Here is a 26,203-nt window from a genome sequence, read left to right on the forward strand (position 1 = left end):
AAACCACTGTCATTGAAATATGCATATTCCAATGCATAATATGAATAACCTCAGCATAACATTGTGGCATTTTAGTAGCAGTTGAACAGCAGACTTTAAAAAAAATACCATTTGTGATATAAATCTTGTAAATTAACCCAACAGAGAAAAACACTCATCAGAAACTAAATGTAAAGGAAAACAAATTAGAAACTAGATAAAAAAAAATCAAGTGGTGAAACCAGTGGAAGTGTTTAAAAATATACACAGTAAACATCACAGAAAGAAAAATTTCCAAAAATATTAAGAAATGTGGAGCTGAATTCAGCTCAAAACTCAAAAGCATCAAAGGTAAAGAAAAAAAATTTATATTTTCAGTGATATTACTATGACTAGAATATGATATAAACTATTTAAAGCACAAATAACAGAAAAAAATTCCTTATGCTCAATATCTAATCACAAGGAGATTTTGGCAGATCGAGCTGTGCGTGCAGAACTCATTGTCCTACATGGACACTTTGATTTTCCTTTAGGGACACTGCTTCCTTTCAAACTAAGTGTGTACTGCGTTCCAGAGAAAAGGGACAGGATGACTGCCCATATCAGCTCCCCTACTTAGCTTTCCTCTCCCTTTCTCCTTCCCATTACTCTCCTCCTACTTTGTTATCTCTTTCTCACCCCCCCTTCCTTCCTCTGGCCCTCCCCCCCCCCCCTTGTCCTCCCTCTCTGACCCCACCATTCTTTAGGAACAACTACGAAAAAGGGGATAGCAATCATATTGACGTCAAATGAATACTTTATTTACTCAAACATTCCGTGCAGCCACACTTCTAGGGAAACTGTAAAGAAGTGATTTCTGGCTTGCTGCTCCCTCCACACCTGCCTGTGCAACTTTAAACCCTGCCACTCCCTCTGAGCTTCGTTGGACAATAGAGTAGAAATGTATAAAGCCAAGGCTTCTGTCAGTTAATCTTTCCCTCTGCGTGGGTTTTCTGGCTGCCCAGAGCTGACCTGACCTGTGAGGTGAAAAGAAATGGCTCTTTCCAGATCTCATAGGGTGACAATGAATGATGGGAATACCATCCCGGTGCTGGGATTTGGTACTTACGCACCCAGAAGAGTAAGTATAGAGAGCAGGGGGGTTTGTGGGCGCTGGGAGGGGAGATGAAGTGTGTAATCCTAATTCCCTTCCTGTGCTACCCAGTTTGGTGTTAGAGACTCTTTGGATGGAGAAATACACAATTACGTAGCAAACGCAGGATAGTGAATTTCTGTGTAAACCTGACACTGTGGTAAATGCATCATATTTCGTATTCAATCACCACTGGCTGGCCATGGATACTCTGGGAGTTGTAGTTTTTCCCAGGTTGGGAAAAGAAAGTTAAGGTGAGATCAGCCCTCAGATGGGGAGGGAGGAAGGTTTTTCACTAAGCCCTTAGTTTGAAAAAGCATTTAGGAGTGTATGAAGAGAGGAGAGGAGCATCCCTGGCAGACAGTGTCTGCTATATATCTGCCTTCCCCTCTTTGAGATAGTGAGAGATGATATTTAAATGAATGAGCAGAGAGATGTGGAGTTGTGTATTATTACACACGATCGATCCAGGAGGCAGAGGCTAAAAGAAAAATAGGTCCTGCCATATTCCTTACTTCTGCTTAGTTGTGTTTTTAAAAAAATTCTGTTAAAGAATATTTGCCAGATTTAATATTAGTTTTACTTATTTAAACTATATTTATAAATTAGATAAGTCATATAAAATATAATTATGACATAAGATTAATTTTTATTTAATTATATTAATTTTAATATATTTTTCATTTGTGGTTGTTTTGGTTCTTACCGTTGCCCAGTAGTTAATTCCTTTGATTGAGGCTTGAGGGCAACATGGGAACCACACTGAGAGGGAACTTGCTCAGGGCAAGGCAAGGAGCTTTTTTTGCTCTGAGGACATAAGCAAAAACCATTTTATAATTACACTTCCAAGTGATTCTCCTAAGTTTATCTTTTTTCATTTTTCCTGTAATGCACTGAATGTTTTCTCTCACACTTTTCATTGTGGAAAGCTTTTTTCCTCCTTTAGGCCTTACTGACTTTGCAATGTCAATTAGTATTGCTCAGTTTTCTGGCATAGTACTCTGCTGTCTTCCAGTAGCCTGATACTCAATGTACTTTAAACAAAACATTCTGTTAAACTATGGGTTGTGGGAGGAGGAAAGGTATGGAATGTACAAACGGATCCTAAAACTAAACCCTAAGGCTAAAGTCCAAGCCAAGGAACTCAGCTGACCCTGGGCAGACACGTATCTGGCAAAATGTCTAATTCTTTCTATTGCCTAATAGTCTCATACTTCTTAGAATGGCCAAATGGAAAAATGAACAAGCATCGGGACCTGAAGAACATAAATAACAAAATGCAGCTGTGTGTGGAAGAACTTGAGTAGTACTTGACCAAGAAAAGACAAGCAAGGGAGAAGGTGAAGCTGGAGAGATAGAGGGAAGGAGGAACTACAGTTAAATGACCACGTATAGATAAGGAGGTTCACAAGGAGAAACTAATTAAAGGACCATGTTCAGGAAAGGAGGTCCATTGGGTTAAGGTGTCTTTGTCCATGTTGAAATTCTTTCCCTTTGAATCTCTAGGTTCCCAAAAGTGAAGGTGAGAAAGCCACAAAGGTGGCTATTGAAGTGGGCTTCCGCCATATTGATGGGGCTTTTCTATATGAAAACGAAAAAGAAGTTGGACAGGCAATCCGAGCAAAAATTGCAGATGGGACGGTGACCAGAAAGGACATATTCTACACAGGCAAGGTATACAAAAAAGTGATTGAGTTTTGTGGGATTTTTTTCATGTTAAAGAAAATGTGATGAACTATAAACAGTATGCTATGTGGAACAAAGAGGAATCCTCCCCACCAAGGCAATCTGAACAACAAAAACGTGTTTTGCTGCATAAAGGAAAAGAGGAAGGCTAGCTAGTGTTGATGAGAAACCATGGAATTTAACTCTCAGTCATTTAATTTCAAAAGTAGATTGGCCACTCAGTTAATAAGAAGATGCACCCTTGTGCAGGATATTCATTAAAGAATACACACTGTCTTTGTTCTTCAGGAGCTTACTCTGCTATAAGGCACTGTAAAATAGCTAGACATTTAATTTTCCCAAATAAATAGCTAAAAAATCACCTCAGAGACCATGAGAAAAATGAGCACCTCCAGGAAAAACTATTAAGGAGCTGTTGTAACCATATTTTCAGGATTAGCAGCAGTGAGATTATTCCTCTTATTATGGCAAGCCAAATGTAATTTTTTTTGGTATTCATCAGACTCACTATTTTTAACTCACTGTTTCATAACAGTGCTAACAGTTTAAATTTAATATTGAAGATCAAATCTAAATTATTCCTACTTTTATTAAGGATGTAAGTTTCTTGACTAAACCGTGAGAAGAATGTACAGGGATGATCAATTAGTGGATTTTTTTAAATTAATGGATCAAAAGTGGAGTTAATTTGAAAGAAAATGGTATACTTATTGTGGAAATTCGTTTTTAACAAACCTGTATTTTTTTTAAAATCAGAAATAAATTGTCTAACAGAAAATTAAATTCCAGATTTAAAGCAAAAGATACAAATCATAAATATGTAGTTGATTATTGGTCATTCTTTACAAGCATCTTATCATTGGGGAAACAAAAGAACAATGCCTTAAAGACAGGACAAAAAGTTGCAAGACTGTCACTTCTTTTTAAGGAAGGTTACATGGGTTTAACTGCTTCCGAACAGGAGTAATATGCACTCCAATTTGGTAGAAATTCAGCAACATACTTTTTAATTGAGTTTCCTAGGCTTAATTTAAAGGTTTTCTCATAGTCTTGTTTTGTTCTACATATTTACCTACTTTTAGACTAGAAGATGATTAAAATACACTGTATCAATTGTTTCTAACTCATTCTTATTCTTTTCCTTTGGTACCCCACGGTGGCTGGTTTCTAGCACTTGGACCTTGAGACTAGCAGAAGATGTTAGTCATAACATTAATTTGTTGGGGGCAGGTAATTAAATTGTATTAAAGGTATCTAAAATGAAGTTCAATCTTAGGAAACAATGTCGGGAAAATTAGACACTTACCCAACAGACAAGGTGAAAGTGAAAGTGTTGTATCTCAGTGCATACTTGTCTGTCATCTTTTTGACATTTGATTCTGTAGCTACTGCTTCCTTGCATAGGTGGAAGAAAATCTCAGTAGGTTGCCAAAACACAGTTTCATGAATATTCAAAATTCTAGCATTAACCTGAGTTGGGAGGAGACCTCAGGTAGGTTTGGCCCAGTTAAAGCACCTCACTCCATGAGTACTTCTCTTCTTTACATTTCTAGCTCCAGGATTGTCTAGTACTTCGTTTATAACGCCCTGATTCAGAGATGTCTCCACACTGGGTGTACATTCACTCAGAACCTCCTTCAACAGGCAGTTCAGGACCCTCCCTCTCGTGGGTAAATTTCTTGAGTTCCCAAAGAGGTCACTTTTGCAGTTTACAAAGCATGTGACGTCTCTTTTGAACCTCAGAAGAACTCTTGGAGGTAGATAGCATTTTATTTATTATCCCTCATTTTACAAAGAAAGGAACAGGCACAGAGATTAAGTGATAAGAACGAACTTTAGGAGCTTTTCATAATTTTTCTGTAAATTGGCCATTCTGGGAACTCAGTCTGCTGTCCTGTCATTGACATAATTTGTCCCTTCTGTTGATATTGTTTGATAAAGAATATACAACATTACTTTGAATATTCCTTCAATCCCTTTAGCTTTGGAGCACATGCCACCGCCCAGAACTGGTCAGGCCTGCCCTGGAAGAGACCCTGAAGAACCTCCAGCTTGATTACCTTGACCTTTATATTATACATTTTCCTGTCTCTCTTAAAGTAAGTACTAGAGCCCCCCTAGGTGTACAAAGACTTTTTGACTACATTTCTCTCTTTTCTGTCTTAGCATTTTTCACCTCTGCTTCTATGAGAATTGAAGGAATGTTTTGCCCTTATTCACACTTTGTTTAGAGGACTACAGATGAATGTTGATAGTTCTGTGTGTCAGTGTGCTAATATTTAAAGTAGATGCCTACAAGTAAACGTTTCCTAAGGATATCCTGATTTAACCTTAAGAGATGAGGCTGGTCATAGTGGTGAATGCCTAGAGTCTCCGTATTGGGGAATTCACTTCTAGGGAGAGGCATACAGTCAGCAGGGTCCAATAACTGTGTGTCAAAGATAGTAGGAAAAAACTTAGAGATTTATTAGAGTGCTAAAAAGCTGTATGAGTGTTTAAAGGAGACAGATATCCTATAGAAAGAGAAGGTTTTAGAATGAAGGGATACATGAACTATCTGTGCTGGGAAAAGGAACCGTAAAAAAAAAAGGGTAAAATGAACAGTAGACTTTACTGGACTAAGGAGGGAGAAAATGGGAGTAAGAGAGGGAAGAGGAATGAATGTGTTAGAGGAGAAGGGGGGGGGAATTTATTCAAGCAAAACAAACTACAGCTATGGACTGCTAATTAACCAGTGAAGAAATAAAAATGAATCGAAGGTTTAACAGTGTGGCTCTGGGCCACAGGTAACAAAATAGCAATTACTAAAACTATTTAGTAGTGAATTCTTTCCTTTTAGTAATCCCAGAGCCTAGCACAGGACCTTTAAGCACTCATAGGTGCTTAATAAATGCCTTATGAGTGAGTGACTGAATGGATGCACATGACTACAATTTTATAAAAAGTTCTCAACTGTTCAAGTTCACATCTTTTCTTTTTAAATCTCAGTAGACTACCAAGTTAAAAAAGTGTTATATGCACATACAGAACCATGTAACCAAATTAGACAGTTTTGCGCAGTTGTTTCAGGAAATATGCCTCTTCATGAGATTTAATTCAATGTTGTTGAGAAATGTTTTGTGTAACAAATTATCAATCAAGTTTTAAATATATAAAAAAATGAGAAGGTTTGATTAGATAGATAATCTCTAAGATTTTTTTCCAGGTCTACATCTCTGATGCTTTGCATTTGTATTATAATTATCTATGTATTTGATCTCTACTAGTTGATAAGCTCCTATAAGTCCAGACATTCAACATCATTTCATGTTTTATTTGTGGCATCTGGCACTGTGCCTTATGCAACATACAAAGTAGGTTGAATTGAATAGAATCACTCACTCACTTGAGAGTCTCCAAAAGACAAGTTTTCCTTCTCCAATTACAGCCTGCCAAAGAGATGCTTCCAAAAGATGAAAATCAGAAAGTTATCTGTGAATCTGTAGATTTGCGTGAAACTTGGGAGGTAGGTGACTTGTGCAAATAGAAAATAAAAAACATCCTGCTGTTTTGAGGTGGTTTGCCCTGCCTAGAAGTGATTGTGACTGGAGAGAAAGATCCTCAGGTGGTTGGAACTGAATTTAATCAAATGGAAAGGTGCAAGGCACCTTGTGAAATGGAATATGTGCAGGACTAGAAACCGAGACTTCTAATTGTAGCTCTGACACTGATGTGGGAATGTTGAGTGAGTCATCTCAGCTGTCATTTGAATAATGAGGGCAATTGGACTAAAATATAGTGAAGTGTCTTTTCCCTAGTGATTTACTTTATTATTCTACATTAATATAAAAAGAAGATGTGTCGATTATATGAGAATTGACACACTAATCAGAAAATTCAGGGAACTATGTACTTTAAGATATTGTTGAAGCCTCCTCTGTTGGAAACAATGGAATCTTGGGTCCCCTGAGGTGGGTGGAGATGAGAAGAGAAGAGGTACACTTCCAGGATTTCTTCTAACCTCCAAGAAATTTAGTTGTCTTGTTATATTCAGATCAAGTGGAAAGAACCCAGGACTCATTGAATGGGAATGACAAGGGAGAGAGTAATTAGAGTGCTAGGAAATAGCAAAAATAAAGACAAGAGAAAGCCGATGAAAGGTGGGGGTGGGAGGTTTCTTTTTCTGGTGGTTGTTACTGTTTTTGTTCCTCTTTGCAACAGAGATTTTGTCACCTGTTTCAGGGTGAAAGGCTAATTTGATATTTTGGAATATCTTACTTTTAGCTCCTATGATTTTAAATTTCTTTTACTGAAATGATCACTTAACTGCCAGATTTTCATACTTTGATTGAAAATATATATGGGAGTCAATGTCACATACATGAAATTCAGTTAATATGTTTTTTGAAAAGTAGAAATATTCCTGATGAAGAGCTGTCCTCTGGATCAGTGTAGTAAAGAAGTCAGAAGACCTGAACTCAAATCATGGCTTGTTTGCCTACTATGTGGTATTTTTCAATAACTTCTCTAGATCCTGCTGTCCTTGACCAAAAAAGAAAAAAAAAAACAATTTGTGACTAAATTGTATCTAAAGCCCCTTCCAGTTTTTAATTCTGTGACATGCTTTCTCCTGAGGTCCTTTTTTCAAATAAGAGGAGAGGAAGTGAAAAGATCAAGGCTAGGGGATCAATGGGGGATTCTACTCAACATGCTCTCCAAGGTTCCATAGTGGTTCACAATCCTTCTCTACTCAGGCCATGGAGAAATGTAAAGATGCAGGCCTTGTGAAGTCCATTGGAGTGTCCAACTTCAACCGCAGGCAATTGGAGATGATCCTGAATAAAACTGGGCTGAAATATAAACCTGTCTGCAACCAGGTAAAACAATTCTTTTTCTAGTGCAGTTTCTTTCCTATCCTTCCCCTTCCTAACAAAAGAATGAACGAATAATAGCTCCCTGTGATTCTTATCTTCATTATGATCTTACATCACATTTTTTGTTCTTGAAACTATTTCTTCCTACTCACCTTTTCCTAGTTTCTAGTAAATAAAACTTATTTCTTTAATCCTTTATCCTATACAACTTTTCAGACATGCATGTTTTCATCTTATATAATCCATAAGGTCATTTGAGTCTATTTTTATTAAATAGTTGATTTTCTATTCACAACTGCTCAGATAATTAATATCTGAAAGCTCTGTTTCTTTCAACATATTTAAAGTTTTTTATTAAATGAAAGTTCTTTTCCTACTTCTTTCAGACATCAAAGTATTCATCAATGTCAGTATCTGAATCTTACATCCTTAATTAATTGATTTTAGTCTTTTTCTTAATTCAAAACTGCTTTTTTCTACCCCTTTCAGCACCAATGGCTGTATGTGCAAAGGGTCCTAAGTAGACACATATTGTGCTAATATTCTGTGATTTGGGGTGTAACTAGGTAATTCTCAAGTCCTTCAATGATTAAAATGCTTAATATTGTTCTTTTTGGCTTCATACAGCTTATTTTTATAAGCTAAAACCAGTGTTTATTGTACTGCAGGTGGAATGTCATCCTTACCTGAATCAAGGCAAATTGTTGGAGTTCTGCAAGTCAAAAGATATCATATTGGTAGCATACAGTGCTTTGGGATCCCACAGAGAGGCTCCATGGTGAGAAAGGGGGTCTGTAATTGATTCCTTAATCACCAATAAAGTTGATTACCCAAATTTTTGTATACTTACAAATTATGCAACATTGAGTAGTAGAAACAGCATTGATTGTGGGGTTATAGTTAACTGAATTTGACTCCCATTTGACTTCCGGCATTTTACTAGCTGCATGATCTTGAAGAAATGGGGGGCGGAGCCAAGATGGCGGAGTGAAAGCAATGACTCACCTAAGCTCCTGGAAAAACTCCTCTGGATATCTCTGAGGGGAGAGTCTGACCAGACTTTGGAGGTGTAGAATCCAGTGGGTGATGGACTTTGACGGATTCGGAGCCCAGGCTGGACCAGAGGGTCCACGGGAGGGATCTGTTCCGCGGGGTACGACCCCGGCGCACAGCGCAGCGCGGTCGGCGCGGCAGGGCAGAGGGGACCAGAGGAGCCCGAGAGTGGTGGGAGAGACCAGCGGAGCAGGAGATAAGCCAGGCCGAGCCGGTGAGAGCCGCTGAGTGCCAGACATCAGCGCAGCAGCCCTTGAAATCTTCAGCCTGAAGATGGACTTCGGTGGGTCACTACTTGAACTTCCAGGAACTGGGATGGCAGAGTGATCAGTAAGTGCTCTCTCCTCCCCCCTGATGACCGTGAGGGAACCATAAAATTCTTCCCCAGATTAATCCTGGATCAGCGGGAACAGCAGAAGGGGGCGGGTGGTCTCATAACACCAGAGGCTGGAAAAGTGGCAAAGGGGGATTCTTCCTATGGTAGTGGAGACGGCTGGAGGGACAGATGACCCAGGGCAGAGAAAATTCGCACTGAGACCCAGGCAAGCCTCAGAGCCGGGAGACGAGCCCAAGGAGGGGCGGGAACACGCCTTAGCTTCTAGGCGTGCCCCAGCCCTCCAGGGGAAAAGGGAAGAAAATAGGGAAGCTGGGATCCCCATCCCCTGACCTTGCCTTTGCCTCAAGTCAGCTGAGGAGATATCCTGAGGACAGACCACCCCTCCCACATACCTAACAAGCTAACCCCAGTGTTGATCGGGGAAACAAAAAACAAAAGCCTGCTTTTAGCCTAGACACACATCAGCTCAACTTAAAGATCTGTACCTTCTGACTGAAAGAACCAAAAGCTACAACACTCAGCCAACATCATGAATCAGAAAAAGCAGACAAAAAGTGAATAAACCATAGAATCTTCCTATGGGGATAAGGACCAAAACACAAACACCAAAGAGGTTAGAGCTGAGACTGTACTTCCATCTGAAACCTCAGATGGGACTATGAATTTCTCGCAAGCACAACTAGATTACCTGGAATGTCTGAAGAAGGATATAAAAGAAAAACTGGCCAATGATTTTAAAACTATAAAAAAAGAATTCACTGATGAGAACATCACCCTGAAAAAGAAAATTGAAGAAATGGAAAAGGAAGTTCAAAAATTAACTGGAGAGAATAATTCCCAAAAGGAAGAGCTAATCAAATGGAAAAGGAAACCCAAAACCTAATTGGGAAAATTGATCAGATGGAAAAGGAAACCCAAAACCTAACTGGGAAAATTGGTCGAATGGAAAAAGAAGTACAAAAATTAAATGGAGAAAATAGCTCCTTAAAGGGAAAAATTGGTCAGATGGAAAAGGAGATGGAAAAGCTAACTGAAGAAAACACTACGATGAAGATTAGAATTGGGCAAGTAGAAACTAATGACTCAATGAGGCAACAAGAATCAGTCAAACAAAATCTAAAGAATGAAAAGATAGAAGAAAATGTAAAATATTTAATTGGAAAAACAACTGACCTGGAAAATAGATCCAGGAGAGAAAATCTAAGAATTATTGGCCTGCCAGAAACCCATGATGAAGAAAAGAGTCTGGACAATATCTTCCAGGAAATCATCAAGGAAAACTGTCCAGAAGTACTAGACTCAGAGGGCAAAATAGTCATCGAAAGAATCCACCGTTCCCCTCCCGAAAGGGATCCCAAACTCAAAACCCCAAGAAATATAGTTGCCAAATTCCAGAGCTATCAAGTGAAGGAGAAAATACTACAAGCAGCCAGAAAGAAACAATTCAAATATCAAGGACACACAGTCAGGATCACACAGGACCTTGCAGCTTCTACATTAAAAGATCGAAAGAATTGGAACCCAATATTCCGTAAGGCAAAGGAGTTGGGACTTCAACCAAGGATCAACTACCCAGCAAAGTTCAGCATAACATTTCAGGCAAGGAGAAAGTCATTCAACAAAATAAGGGATTTCCAGAGCTTCCTGACCAAAACACCAGAACTCAATAGACAATTTGATCTTCAAATGCAGGTCTCCAGAGAATCATAAAAAGGTAAACAGAGGGGAAAAAACAAAAACAAAAACTTGTTACTCAATTAGGGCAAACAGTTTACCTCCCTATAAGGGAAGATGATACCTGTTAATCTTGAGAACTGTGCAGCTATTATGATAAAAGGGATATATGTAGAGGGAACGGGCATAAAGTAAATGATGTCATGTCAAAAATATGATTTAAGTATGAGAAGGGAATGTAATAGGAGGTGTGGAAAGGGGGAAGCAGAAAATGGCAAATTATATCACAGGAAGAAGTACAAAACTATAGTAGAGGGAAGGAGGGGAGGGAGATGAGCATTGTTTGAGAGGTACTCTCATCTGATTTGTTCAAAGGAGGGAACAATAATCTTAAGTAGATAAGCCTAACTAGCTCTATAGGTAGTAGGAGGGGAAGGGGGAAGAAAGGGGAGGGTGGCTAAAAGGGAGGAAAGAAGCAATAAGAGTAAAGGGGACTAAAAGGGAGGGGGGTCAAAAGAAGGAGGGGAAGGCTGCAGGAGGAGGGGGAGAAAAGTGAATACTATTGAGGAGGGGAAGGGAGACGGGAGAGCTAAAAGCACAAATAGTGGGAAAGAGGTTGGAGGGAAATACACAGATTGTAATCATAACTGTGAATGTGAATGGAATGAACTCTCCCATAAAACGGAGACGGATAGCAGAATGGATTAAAAGCCATAATCCAACAATATGCTGCTTACAAGAAACACATTTGAAATGGGGGGATACACATAGGATAAAGGTCAAAGGATGGAGCAGAATATACTGTGCTTCAGCTCATGTAAGAAAGGCAGGAGTAGCAATCCTAATCTCAGACAAAGCAAAAGCAGAAATAGATCTAATCAAAAGGGATAGGGATGGAAACTATATCCTGCTAAAAGGCACCATAGACAATGAAGCAATATCATTACTAAACATGTATGCTCCAAGTGGTATAGCATTCAGATTCTTAGAGGAGAGGTTGGGGGAGTTGAAGGAAGAAATTGACAGCAAAACTATACTAGTGGGGGACCTCAACCTCCCCCTTTCTGAACTCGATAAATCCAACCTCAAAATAAACAAGAAAGAGGTTAAGGAGGTAAATAAAACTCTGGATAAGGTAGATATGATAGATCTTTGGAGAAAATTAAATGGGAATAGAAAGGAATATACTTTTTTCTCAGCGGTACATGGAACATTTACAAAAATTGACCATGTACTAGGACATAAAAATCTCACAATCCAGTGCAGAAAGGTAGAGATAATCAATGCATCCTTTTCAGATCATAATGCATTAAAAATTACATGTAATAAAAGGCCATGGAAAGAAAAACCAAAAATCAATTGGAAACTAAATAATCTAATCCTAAAGAAGGGTTGGGTTAAAGAAGAAATCATAGAAACAATCAACAATTTCATTCGAGAGAATGACAATAGTGAGACAACATACCAAAACCTATGGGATACTGCAAAAGCAGTTATTAGGGGAAGTTTTATATCTCTGAATGCTTACATAAATAAAATAGAGAAAGAGGAGATCAATGACTTGGGCTTGCAGTTGAAAAAGCTAGAAAAAGAACAAATTGAAAATCCCCAAGTAAATACCAAATTTGAAATACTGAAAACCAAAGGAGAGATTAATAAAATTGAAATTAAGAAAACTATTGAATTAATAAATAAAACCAATAGTTGGTTTTATGAAAAAACTAATAAAATTGATAAACCTTTGGTCAATCTGATTAAAAAAAAGAAAGAAGAAAACCAAATTACTAATATTAAAAATGAAAGGGGTGAACTCACCTCCAATGAGGAGGAAATTCAAACAATAATTAGAAACTACTTTGCCCAACTTTATGCCCACAAATTCGATAATCTAAACGAGATGGATGAATATTTTAAAAAATACACGTTGCCCAGATTAACAGAAGAGGAATTTGAATACTTAAACAACCCCATCTCAGAAAAAGAAATTGAACAAGCCATCAATGAACTCCCTAGGAAAAAAATCTCCAGGGCCAGATGGATTCACAAGTGAATTCTATCAAACATTTAAAGAACAGTTAATTCCAATACTACATACACTATTCTTGAAAATGGGGGAAGAAGGAGTCCTCCCAAATTCTTTCTATGATACAAATATGGTTTTGATACCCAAACCAGGAAGAGACAAAACAGAGAAAGAAAATTATAGACCAATTTCACTAATGAACATAGATGCAAAAATTTTAAATAAGATTCTAGCAAAACGAATACAGCATCTTATCACGAGATTAATACATTATGATCAGGTAGGATTCATACCAGGACTACAGGGCTGGTTCAATATTAGGAAAACTATTAGCATTATCGATCACACCAACACCAAAGCTAACAAAAACCACATGATTATCTCAATAGATGCAGAAAAAGCTTTTGACAAAATACAACATCCATTCCTACTAAAAACATTGGAGAATGTAGGAATGAAGGGAACTTTCCATAAAATAATAAGCAGTATCTATCTAAAACCTTCAGCAAGCATTATATGCAATGGGGATAAGCTAGATGCATTCCCAATGAGATCAGGGGTGAAACAAGGTTGTCCATTATCACCACTATTATTTAATATGGTACTAGAAATGTTAGCTGTAGCAATTAGACAAGATAAAGATATCCAAGGAATTAAAATAGCCAAAGATGATCTTGAAGAAATAATTTAACCTTTTTGAACCCCATTTCATTGTTTGTAAAGAGAAGATAAAAACTTTAATCCTGCCTTCCTCTTGTATTATTATGAGGTCCAAATGATACATTTATGGAAATACTTTGAAAAATGTAAAAAACTAAAAGATGATTTCTATCTACATAGCATTGAACTCTGATCTGTTGCCCTGACCACAGATTTCAAAAGGTTTGTTTTCCCTTACAGGGTAGATCAAAAGTCTCCCATTCTTCTTGAAGACCCAGTTTTGGGAGCCATTGCCAAGAAGCACAATCGAACTCCAGCCCAGGTTGCTCTCCGATACCAGATTCAACGAGGGGTGGTCGTCTTGGCAAAGAGCTTCACTGAAAAGCGCATCAAGGAGAACTTTGGGGTAAAGAGGCATGGGCAGAGTTGGTTTAAGCAGCTGCACAAATACTGGTGTTGGAGAATGGAAAATTGGAGAAAATGATGAAAAATAGAGAAGTCTGAAAACTGGTCATTAAGGAGATGATTTTTGAAGCGTGTAGTGGACTTCACTGATTCAGTCTAGTGAATAGAAATGTGACTTCACCCACATTCTCTGCTATTCTCAAAAGATCTCTAAGAAACTGCTTGTTCACTTCAGTTTTTGGAGGAGACAGTGTGTGTGGTTATGCCACACACACTTTGAAATAACTGCTTTGTATTTATTCTCATTATATCATGCAAATATATAATATAAAGAGAAATACAAAGTAGTTAAATACATAGTAGTAAGGGACGCAGAGCATTAGCAGTTAAGGGGATCAGGAAGAACTTCATAAAGAAGTTGGTACTTGAGATATACTAAAGGAAGAAAGGGATTCTGTGAGGCAGAGGTGAAGAGAGAGCACCTTTCAGGTATAGGGGATGGCCAGTACATAGGGGAAGAGAAGAGATACGGTGTTCTTTGTGAGCAACAAAGAGAAATATAGGTTGAGGCCAGATTATGGAGAAGTCTTTATTTTATCTTCAAGGTGATAAGGATTTTATTGAATAAGGAAATGACACAGTGAGATCTGCACTTAAGGTTAATCACTTTGTCAGCAATGAGGAGAATGAACTAAATTGGGGAGTGACTTGAAGGAAAGTGACCATTAATCCAGGTTAGAAATGATGATGGTAGCTGTCTGAGCAGACAGAGGAGATGAGATATAAGAGATGTTGAGGTTAAAAATCAAGATTTGGCCACTAATTATATTTGCGGGGTGAGATAAAGTGAGGGATTTAGGATAACACCAAGATTATGAACCTGGTAGACAGAAATTGGGAAATTTGAATCAGTATTATTTGGAGGGGAAATGATAATGATTTCTTTTTTGGACATACTAAATTTATGATATCTCAGATATTTAGTTTGAAATGTCTCCTTGGGAGATCTGATAAAAGTACACTCTGTCCCTCCTTGTCACCCCTCCTATTATTCTCCCTACCCTTCTGACTGCCTGAGAAGGCAGACATTAAATCCAGAACTTGTTTGTACTTTAAAATTGTTAACTTTTCTGTTTTAATTAGTCCTTCAGCTGAAGCATAATGGATTCTGCTCCAGCCCCTTCCCTTTACTGTGTGTGTATGCTTCAGATGTGTTTTTTGTAAACAGCATATTGTAGAATTCTTGTTTTTAATTCACTCTGCTGTCTGCTTCCATTTTATGGGTGAGTATAGCCCATTCACATTTATAGTTATGATTACTCTTTATTTTCTTCCATCCTATTTTCCCCTGTTCATCCTTCTCATTATTTTGCCCTGCCCCTCCTCACCAGTGTTTTGCTTCTGGCCACTGTTTCCCTCAATCTGTTCTCCCTTTCATCAGTTCCCCTGCTTGTCTTATCTGCCCTTCCCCCCTTCTGCTTTCCAATAAGGGAAGATAGATTTCTATATCCAACTGAGTTTGTATGTTATTCCCCCTTTAAGTCTCTTTCATGTGAGATAATTTATCCATTCTACTTCTCTTTCCTCTTCTCCCAGTGCAATCCTCTTTTCCATCTCTCTTTTTCATGTCATGTCATCAAAATCAACTTATGCCCACACCCTCTCTTTCTCTGTACTCTCCTTCTAACTGGACTAATAGTGATAGAGTTCTTAAGAATTACAAATATCTTCTTCCCATGTGGGGATGTAAACAGTTTAACCTTATTGAATCCCTTATGTTTTTTTTCCTCTTTCCTTTTTGCCTTTTTATGTGTCTCTTCACTCTTGTATTTGAAAGTCGCATTTTCTGTTCAGCTCTGGTCTTTTTATCAGGAATGCTTGAAAGCTCTCTATTTCATTAAATATCAATTTTTCCCTTGAGGTTGATATGTTTATTTTTGTTAGATAGGTGATTTTTGCTTGTGATACTGGTTCCTTTGCTTTCTGGTATATCATGTTCCTTCAGTCCTTTAATGTAGAAGTTGCTAAATCCTGTATAATCCTGACTTGGCTCCATAGTATTTCAGTTGTTTCTTTCTGGCTGCTTGAAGTATTATCCTTTATCTGGGAATTCTGGCATTTGGCTATAATATTCCTGGGAGTTTTCACTTGGGATCTCTTTCAGCAGGTGATGGATGTATTCTTTTAAGTTCCATTTTACCTTCTGGTTCTAGGATATTAGGGCAGTTTTCCTTGAAAATTTCTTGAAAGATGATGTTCACGATCTCTCTCTGTTTCTGTTTCTCTATGTCTCTGTCTCTCTTTTATCATAGTTTCAGTTGCTTTTAATTATCTCTCTTGGATCTGTTTTCTAGGTCAGTTATTTTTCCAATGAGACATTTCACATTTTCTTCTATTTTTTCATTTTGTTTGATTCATCACTTGTCATGGAATTGTTAGCTTGCACTTTCCTAATTACAATTTTTAAGCAATTATCTCCTTCAGCGAGCTTTTGTACCTCCTTTTCCATTTGGCCAATCTTTTTTTTAGAATTTATTTTTTATTTCAAAAATAAATTTATTTATTTTTGGTTTTCAAGATTCACTTCCACAAAATTTTGAATTTCAAAGTTTCTCCCCATCTTCCCCTCACTTTCCTCCAGGGCAGCATGTATTCTGATTATCCTTTCCTCCAATGTGCCCTCCATTCTATCACCCTCCCCTCCTTCTCTCATGCCCTTCCCTTCTATTTTCTATATGGCAAGATAGATTTCTATACCCCATTGCTTATATATCTTATTTCCTAATTGCATGTCAAACAGTTTTCAACATTCATTTTCAAAGATTTGAGTTCCACATTCTCTCTCTTCCTCCCTCCCTATGCACCATCATTGAGAAGGCAATCATTTCAATATATATTATACATGAGTAGTGATGCAAAACCCTTCCAGAAGACTAACTATATTTCCCTGTGTCCTGTCCTACCTCTCATTTATTCTATTCTCCCTTTTGATCTGTCCTTTTACGAAAGTGTTTGCTTCCAATTACCCCTTCCCCCAATCTACTGTCGTTTGTGTTATCCCCTGTCTCTTATTTCCTTCCTCCCTGCTTTCCTGTAGGGTAAGATAAACTTCTGTACCCAATTGAGTATGTATGTTTTCCTTCCTGAAGCCAAATCCAATGAGAAGAAAGCTCACTTATTCCCTCTCTCACCTTCCCCCTCTTCTCCTGTACTGTAAAAGCTCTTTGTTGCTTCTTTTATGTGAGATGATTTACTACATTCTACCTCTCCTTTTCTCTTTCTCCTAGTACATTCTTCTCAACCCTTAATTTCTTTTTTTAGATATCATCCTTTCATGTTCTGCTCATCCTGTGCTGTCTCTCTCTCTCTCTCTCTCTTTCTCTCTCTCTCTCTCTCTCTCTCTATGTCTGTATGTGTGTGTGTATGTATATATATATATATGTATATATATATATACATACACACATACATACTCTTACACACATACACATGCAAATATATACATACATACACACACACACACACACACATATGCACATTCCTTCTAACTACCCTAATACTGAGAAAGGTCTCATGAGTTCCAAATATCATCTTTCTATGTAGGAATGTAAACAGTTCAACTTCAATATGTCTTTTATTTTTTCTCTTTCCTGTTACCCTTTGCATGCTTCTCTTGCTTCTTATATTTGAAAGTCAAATTTTCTATTCATCTCTGGTCTTTTCAAGAAGAATACTTGGGAGTCCTCTATTTCATTGAAGTTCCATTTTTTCCCTTAAGTATTATACTCAGTTTTGCTTGGTAGGTGATTCTTAGTTTAAATCCTATCTCCTGTGACCTTTGGAATATCATATTCCAAGCCCTCTGGTCTCTTATTGTAGAATCTACTAAATCTTGTGTAATCCTGATTGTGTTTCCACAGTATTTGAATTGGTTCTTTCAGGCTACTTGTATTATTTTGTCCTTGAGCTGGGAACTCTGGATTTTGGCTACAACATTCTTAGGAAGTTTCTTTTTGGGATCTCTCTCAGGAGGTGATTGGTGGATTCTATCCATTACTATTTTACCCTCTGGCTCTAGAATATCATGGCAATTTTCCTTGATAATTTCTTGAGGGATGATGTCTAGGTCCTTTTTTTATCATGACTTTCAAGTGGTTCAATAATTTTTAAATTATGTTTCTTGGATCTATTTTCCCAGTCAGTTGTTTTTCCAATGAGACATTTCATGTTTTATTCTATTTTTTCATTCTTTTGGTTCTGTTTTACAATTTCTTGGTTTCTCATAAACTCATTAGATTTCATTTGCTCCATTCTAATTTTTAGATAATTATTTTCCTCAGTGAACTTTTGAACCTCATTTTTCTTTTGGGTCATTCTTCTTTTTACAGCATTCTTCTCCTCATTGGCTTTTTGGACCTCTTCTGCCATTTGACTTAATGTAATTTTAAAGGTGTTAAAATTTTCCTCAGCTTTTTTTGAGGTTTCCTTTAGCAAGTCATTGACTTGTTTTCATGATTTTCTTACATCCCTCTTATTTCTCTTCCCAGTTTTTCCTCTAGTTCTCTTACTTGATTTTCAAAATCGTTTTTGAGCTTTCCCATGACCTGAGACCAATTTGTATTTGTTGTCTTCTTCTGGATGTATATGTTGATCCTCCTTGTCCCCAATGACATAAGAAAATGCCTCTTCATTGAGAAGGTAAAAATCTATAATCTATTTCTTTTCTCTACACCTCATTTACTCATTTTCCCAGCCAATTACTTGACTTTTGAGCTCCTTGTTACGTGGAGGAATCCTGAAGTAGCCTCAGCTTTAGCAGTGACTGCTGCCACCCTAGGGCCAGGGACGGGCTGGGGCCAGTACTATGGGTAGGGTTGGACCACACTCCCCTCTCAATCAGGTGAGAGACCCTTCTTACTGACCATCAAAGCTGTCTTTGACATTACTGGATTGAGAGGTCTGGAAATCATAGCAACTGCCTGTGACTCAATGCCCCAAGACCTGCTTTCACTCTGTCCATGCAGGCACTGCCCATGCTGAACTGCACTCTACTCTTTGCCCAGTGTGACTGACCCTTCCTGTCGACCTTCTAGAGCATCTTGGACTGGAAATTTGCTTTAGTCTTTCATTTTGTGGCTTCTGCTACTCTAGAATTTGTTTAGAGTCTTTTTTTATAGGTTTTTTGAGGTGTTTGGGGGTAGATCAAGTAGGTCCCTGCTTTTAGTCTGGTATCTTGACTCTGACCCCTTGGCTAGTCCTTTTCAAGAAGCTGTTTTCTCCAGTGAATTTTTGTACGTATTTTTGTATTTTCTGTGCTCCCTTCACCAAACTATTGACTCTTTTTTCATTATTCTTTTGCATCACTCCCCTTACTTTCCCCAGTTTTTCTTCTACCTCTCTTAGTCAACTTTTTCAAACCTTTTAAAGCTCTTCCAGAAGTTCTTTTTGGATGTCACAGGAGTGCTTTTTGGTCTTCAGACCAATTTCAGATTTTTTCTTTGAAGCTTTGCATGTAGATGCTGTAAGATGATAGTCTTTTTCTGAGTTTGTTTTTTAACCTTCCCTGTCCCCATAGAATCTTTCAATGGTCAGGTTATTTATTTATTTATTGCTAATTTCCCAATCTTGTGACTTGAAGTTGGACTCTGTTCCTAGGGTGGAGGGAGTACTTTTTCAAGCTTCTTGTGCTTGGAGAGAGGGACCTCACCACTGGTCTACTGCTCTGGGCATGTGAGGTCTCTCAGCTGCCTGCTGGTCAGGGCTGTGGGACCTGGCCTCTTGCCTCTGGCCTGCTGTGCCAGCCAGGACCACTAACTTGCTCCTGGGCTCAGGATCTTACTGCTGGCTTGATTGGATGCTGCCTGCGTTGGACTGTGCTCCACTTTCATCTGTGAGACAAACCTCTCCTGCTGACTTTCCAAGTTGTATTGGGCTGGAAATTTTTATCACTCCATCCTTTCATTTTTTCTGGTGCTCTAGACTTCATTTTGAGGTATTATTTTATAGCTGTTTGGAGGTGAATTTGGGAGAGTTCGGATGAGTTCCTAACTTGCTCTACTATTTTCTGTTTTAATTAGTTCTAAAGCTAATTTAGATAAAGTGATAGATCCTAAATGTTGGTTCTTTGCTAAATTATCTTCTCTAGGGAGCACAAAGAAGACAAACACAGCTTTGATGTTGCTACTTGATGAAGAAGAAGGGAACTGGGCAGAGGGAATAGAGCTTTTCAGCCTGAATTTTACTAGGAGAACCTGTTTGTGGGCATGGTAGCTATATGAGAAGGAATCTTAATGATTTTAAAATATTTTATAAATTTTTCAAGTTGTGTGACAACTCACATGAGTGGAGATGTCATGTTCCAACCTGCTAACACCTTCAAAACCAGAACAAAGGAGTTAAAGCAATAGCATTAGGGAATAGAGAAGTAACAAGTATAAGGATGCTTCAGGCGCATTTACTTCTCACACTGTGGAAGTGTTGACTAAGGCAATGGTTCTCAACTTTTTTGTTCCCTAAACCCTTTCCAATAGCCACAAAAAAATGTGTTGTGAACCACCAGGGTAATTTAATGGACTGTTTATAGTATTGTTTTAGACTTACTTAGTAAGTGTTTAATATACCAGTGATATATTTTGTACAAAAGCTCTAAATTAAAATTTACATTTTATAATTATAAAAAATAAATGTTATTCTACCCTTAATTATGAAAACTCTGAATACAAAATAAAACTCTAATTAAAATTATGAATGTTATGAGAGAAATACTCTAAGAATTAAAAAAAGCATACCAGTAAGACCTCATATTCTTCCAATTATCTGCAAGACTTCATATTAAAGTTATTTTCACCAACTTTGTTGAATATAACTAACATAATGAAATGTTACAATTTGGAATATGTTTAACATGATATAATAATCATATATAAACTTAGTTTTGATATACGTCTATTATATTTGAACAGAACTTTGCAATATTGAACTCAACAAGAGATAGACACAGTCTTAAAATTGTTTCTACATGAAATTTATTTCTGTATTTTAAGTTAAAATAAGAATAAAGTGAAAACGCTTGCTTCCATAATGTAGTGGAAAATGGTAGGAGAATTTTATAAGCTATCTTGTTTAAATACAAAAGTTCGTTTAAAATTTTTAACCACCTTACCAATTGATAGAAATAAGCAGATAGTTAAGATATAAAAGATAAACTTTTCTACTGGCTAATAAGAAGCATTGTATTATATGACAAATGTACATAAGGTGCAATTACATATATTGCTTCATTTTAAAACAATTTTTATAGTTACATTAATCTTTGTAAGGAGAGAATCTCTTCTGATACAGCTTTATTCTTCTCTGTCACACCCTCAAAGAAACTACTGAAACACTGACAAATGTTGACAACCAGTTCATTTAAACTGAAGAATAATATCATAAGTGGAGGATATAGTTAAGTCAGAAAACTGCCTTAACATTGCAATGAGAAACACCATAAGGTTTGTTTCTCCTGAATGCTTGTGATAGTCCATGATGGTTTCAGGATGGCTTGTAAGTGATGATGAATTTCAAACAGCCTGACATTTATTTGCACTGCAAGAATGCAAATGCAAAAAGAATGCATCTTGGTCATGTCATTATACCACTGATGAGATAAGCTTACATGGTAACAGAGGGGAAAAAAAGAGCTCTTTGGTGTACAAAATGCAAATGAGAGTATGCCCATGCAAATGACAGAATGTCCATGCATATGATCACCTATTGGGAATCTGTTTGCCCTCAAACTTTTCACTTTTGTGGCCATGGCTATTTGGAAACAATTTGATAACAGGTTGAGAAACTTCAAGAACATATTGCACTGAATCAGAAGTGGTCAGTTTGCTATAGTAGCCACACAGAAATCATTGTGTGCTTGATGGTTTTGAATTTTTTCAGAAACAAACCTATATGGTTTCAAACATTCATGTGCTTGTTATCTCAGGGGAAAAATATATTTGCAACAAATTTTGTGTAATTATTTGCTATGTAAAGCAGGATTAAAAAATTTTAAACATGAACTTGTTGGATGAATGTACTGAATCCCTAAGGGGTTTGTGAACAGCTAAATGGAAACTTCTAGATTAAGGGGAAGTCTACAAATCTAAAAGGAGGTGTTAGGAAAGGAAAGTTCCACCCTCAAGAAGACTGGAGCTATCAAGTGGGAGTAGCTAGTTTTCACCTAGCTTAAACACCTCCAACACCAGAACAGAGTTACCAAAGTCTCAGTGGAGAGTGTGACTGATTCAACCATTCGACTTGCCTATTCCTTTCTCAGGTGCTATAAGCAGGTCCCAGTTACAATATTTTTTCTTCTCTGGCAGGCTTTTGAGTTCCAGTTGACTCCAGAAGAAATGAAAGTCATCGATGGCATTAATAAAAACCTTCGCTACCTGACCCTTTCACTGTGAGTGTTTACTCTTAACATCTTACTTTCTATCTCAGAGGTCTGTGACTTCAGGGATGTGGGACAGCACTTTAGAGAGAGTCCTTGTTCAAGTCCTTCACAGAGAAGTTATAAATCTACCAAGTATAATGTTTTATAATGCTCATGAAATCTCCTCTTCCTTTTATCTGAGGCAGAACTGTGTACCTCTCTTATGCACTTATTCTGGGTCAGATCTAAAAAAACCATTTCAGTAATTGAGGCTCAAGGATAAAGGTTTTTGCAACTTCAGTCATTTGTCTTCCCTCAAACATGGCTGTTCAGTTCTCCATATAGTCCTCCTATGTCTGTTTTGATAGTTTAATAGAAAAAAATATTTTTTTGTACATGGATTTTAATATTTTTTTGGTGCAAACAGGTTGTTTTCTTCCACTTTCAGTAACCAAACTTCTTCCATACAAACAGAGCAGTACCTTATGTCATAAACTTAGGTTCTAATTATATCTCTGCTGTTAGTTTACTAGCTATGAGACACAAAGAAAAAGTCCCTTATCCTCTCTGAATCTCAGTTTCTTAGAAAATCTGGGGAAAGAAGGATTTGGATTAGATGATCTTTAAGGACTCCAAATTAGTCCTGAGGGGTGCCCTACTTAGGGCCTAGATTCTGTGAAGATGAGCAATAGAGCAGCATTCTCTAATGTTACTGTGGAAGGGTGTAGTCACAGGCATTCAAGAATAGATGAAGACAAGTAAGTGTGACTTCCTCCAAACTCATTTCCTATATGGATTCTTGTACTCCATCATTCCTCAGGAAGTGAAGTTCAGAGAAGCTGCACCCCTGTTCCCATGACTGCTTTTATTGTCATTAGGTGGCTGATCCCATGTTAGCCTAAGGATTTTTGGAAATTATATAAACATGATAATTAAAGTAAACATGGTACATATCTTAGGACTTTCTCTGTTTTAACTCTGAAACTTTGTTTTTTATGTCTAAATTGGACTCATTATCTTTCCTCCATACACTGCCCACCCCCAAACTGCCCCTATTATTGTAAAGGGCACTGCTATCTTCCCAGCCCCAAGGCTTAGACCATAGGTGCTATCCTTTACTCCTCTCTATCTCTCACCCCATCCCTTCTCATGTTGAATCTGTTGTCAAGACCTATTGATTTCACCCTTGTAGCATCTTTTGAATATGCTGTGTTCTTTCTTCTGATACTGCCACTTCTGTGGTGCAGGCCCTCTTTACCTCATGTGTACACTGTTGCAACAGGTTTTGGGTGAGTCAGCCTACCTTAAATCTCTCCCCATTCTGGTTCATTCTCCATTAAGCTACCTAACAAAGACCACCTAACAAACACTAAATGCACTCCCTGTTATTTCCAGAAGGAAATATACAATTCCCTGTTTGGTATTTAGAGTCCCTCATAACCACCCCTCCCCTACCTTTCCCGTCTTCTCACACTTTGCTCCTTGCCATGTACTCTTCAATCAGGTAACACCAGCCGCCTTGGTTTTTAATGAACAAGACACGCCATCTTACAGCTCTGGGTGGTTTCTCTGGCTCTCTTCCATTCTTGGAATAGTCTCCCCCTCACCTCTGTCTCCTGGCTTTATGGCTTTCTTCAAGTGCCAATTTTAATTCTACTTTTACGAGAAGCCTCTCCCAACACTTCTGAAATCTAATACCTTCCCTCTTTTGATTATTTCCTGTATATAGTTTGTTTTACACATTTGTTTCCTTGCAGTCTTACCCATTAGATTGTGTGTTCTTTAAGGGCACAGATTGTCCTTTGCTTTTCTTTCTATCCCCATTGCGTAGCACAGTGTCTCACATATGATAGGCATAGAAAATGCTTACTGACTGACGGACTTGTGCCACAGTGGAATATTTACTATGCTCTTGATTGCCCTTGGAATATCTTCTCTTTCTGAATCTGTACAAACAGTCAGAATTTAATGGGGTTAATAGTAGAGCCTGGCCAAAGTCCACAGCAATACTTTTCCTGCTCTAAATTTCCTCCATGCTGTGGGAGCAAAGCCTGCTTTCTTTATTGATATGGATAAAGGTATGCTGTGGTGTAGGGAGGCAGTATGATGATTATCATGGGAAAAGCACTGAATTTCAAGTCTTAAGTTTGAGCTTTGATTCCCCTCTCTCCTGCTTCCTGCCAGTTTAACTCAGGAGCTCACTTCCCCTCTGTTGAATTCACTTTTCTAAATCAGACCCTTCCAAATACCGCTTTTTACATGACCTTTCTTAATGATAATCGTTGGCATTTTCATAGTGATTTATGGTTGCAAAGTCCTTTGTACCCAAAGTCTCAAGTGAACCTTGCAATAACCTTGTAATACAGGTAGACCAAAAAATATTATTCTCCATTTTAAAGATGAGGAAATTGAACTTCTGAGATGTTATGGTAATTTGTCCATAGTCATACTGCCCAGTATTCAAAAGTCAGAGCCCAAGTTCCAGCTTTTCTAATTCCAGAGTCAGGATCTATTATGTTTACAGTTCAGTTGATTCAGTCATGTCTGACTCTTTGTGACCACATTTGGGGTTTTCTTGGCAAAGATACTCAAGTGATTTGCCATTTATTTCTCCTAGTCTGTTTTATAACCCATTTATTTGCCTTGTATCTCAGAAATGCTTTCTTGTTTAAGGAAACTGAGCAAAGCTTGCTTGAACCCAAGGCAAGAGGGATCAATAGCTAAGTCCTCACTCAGTGTTTAGACGTATGGGCCAAAGAAAACAAACCATCACAAAGACTGTATTTCTTATTTTGGGTATTTGAAGAGGTTTGGTTCGGGAGGAGGTAGGTTGTTGGAGTTGGTGTGTTGGAGAGATTTCTTTAATGTATGACACTTGTACATGTCTGTTTCTCCCTTTTTAGATTCCAGGAAGATCCCAACTATCCTTTTGATGATGAATATTAGTGAAGTTCTGACTCAGAAGATGTGTGGTCCTTAAGCATTGCCGTTCTCTTAATGAAATAGCTTGCATTCTGTTGATTTTTATGGAAATTAAATCCATTATTATGGTTAAGTCATGCAATATAGCTAAGCCTACACCAAGGCATAGGTTAAAGGTAATTGTTTTATTATAAGTTTTGCCTTTCCTGCCCCCAATAAGATAGACATAATGGTTCACAGTTATGTAACATTTCAAAGTTTACCAGGTCCTTTTCATGCAGTAGTACAAGTGTTACCCACTTTTTTCCAAGAGTGGCAGCATTTATTCAGAGAGGTTGTGTCAGAGCTGGTGTCTGGCTCACAGGCTTCCTCTTTTCTCAGTTTTCTATTATTCTAAGTACTTCAACATGTATGTTGATATTCCCTCCAGCATCCTAACTACTCAGTTCCTTAGTCTGCTTAACTCTCATGGACGACTTCACTTTACCATCTATATAGTAGTATATCAGCTGTCCTAGGAATGGCAGTACCCTTCAGTTCTCTGTGATTTAATCCTAGCTACTTTCATATTCAGCATGAATGCAGTAATTTCTGTAACTCTGGGGTACAAAAGTATAGAAGAAAGCCAATCATATTGTGTGTATATATATATATATATATATATATATATATATATATATATATATATGTATACGCACAAATATATATTATCAGAAATCAATCATTAGAAATTAAGAAATTAAGAAAACAACCACATTCTGTGATGATACACAATGCATATATTATAGTTCACTCAAAGTCTGGAAGAACACTGACCTATGTCAACCTTGAGGCTGACACATATCAATATCTGAACTAACTTATGAGGAAAAATAAATCTTTGAATCTGGGATCTGTCTGTAGTAAAGAAGTTGTAACTTCAATATTTATTATTTCCGGTGCAATTTAACTTTAATAATCAATGCCCAAATAATCTACCAAAATTCTGTTGTATTAAAAATCTGTTGTATTAAATCTGTCGAATAAAAAGCATTCTGTATTAAATAAACTTGTAATTCTAACAAAAACA

General features: G+C 37.5%; 1 protein-coding gene across 2 annotated transcripts; it reads left to right on the forward strand.

The window, feature by feature from the left end:
* Positions 1–865: 865 nt before the first annotated feature.
* On the forward strand, positions 866–26,203 carry LOC140533857 (aldo-keto reductase family 1 member C1-like). 2 transcript variants are annotated; one of them, XM_072654181.1, is made up of 9 exons: positions 866–1,102; positions 2,621–2,788; positions 4,783–4,899; positions 6,228–6,305; positions 7,534–7,656; positions 8,322–8,431; positions 13,641–13,806; positions 22,160–22,242; positions 25,116–26,203. In XM_072654181.1, exons 1-9 carry the CDS (start codon positions 1,016–1,018, stop codon positions 25,156–25,158), a joined length of 975 nt encoding a protein of 324 aa, XP_072510282.1. In that variant the 5' UTR covers positions 866–1,015; the 3' UTR covers positions 25,159–26,203. The 2 variants fall into 2 exon arrangements, with proteins under 2 accessions (XP_072510282.1, XP_072510283.1); XM_072654182.1 differs by lacking the exon at positions 6,228–6,305 and having other exon boundaries at positions 876–1,102.

Source organism: Notamacropus eugenii, chromosome 3 (genome assembly GCF_028372415.1).
Source record: "Notamacropus eugenii isolate mMacEug1 chromosome 3, mMacEug1.pri_v2, whole genome shotgun sequence".
NCBI classification, from domain to species: domain Eukaryota; kingdom Metazoa; phylum Chordata; class Mammalia; order Diprotodontia; family Macropodidae; genus Notamacropus; species Notamacropus eugenii.

Coding starts and splice junctions, on each gene's coding strand:
- LOC140533857 (XM_072654181.1), top strand. CDS start 1,016: ATGGCTCTTTCCAGATCTCATAGGGTGACAATGAATGATGGGAATACC. Junction 2,789..4,782: donor ACATATTCTACACAGGCAAG/GTATACAAAAAA, acceptor CAATCCCTTTAG/CTTTGGAGCACATGCCACCG. Junction 4,900..6,227: donor ATTTTCCTGTCTCTCTTAAA/GTAAGTACTAGA, acceptor CTCCAATTACAG/CCTGCCAAAGAGATGCTTCC.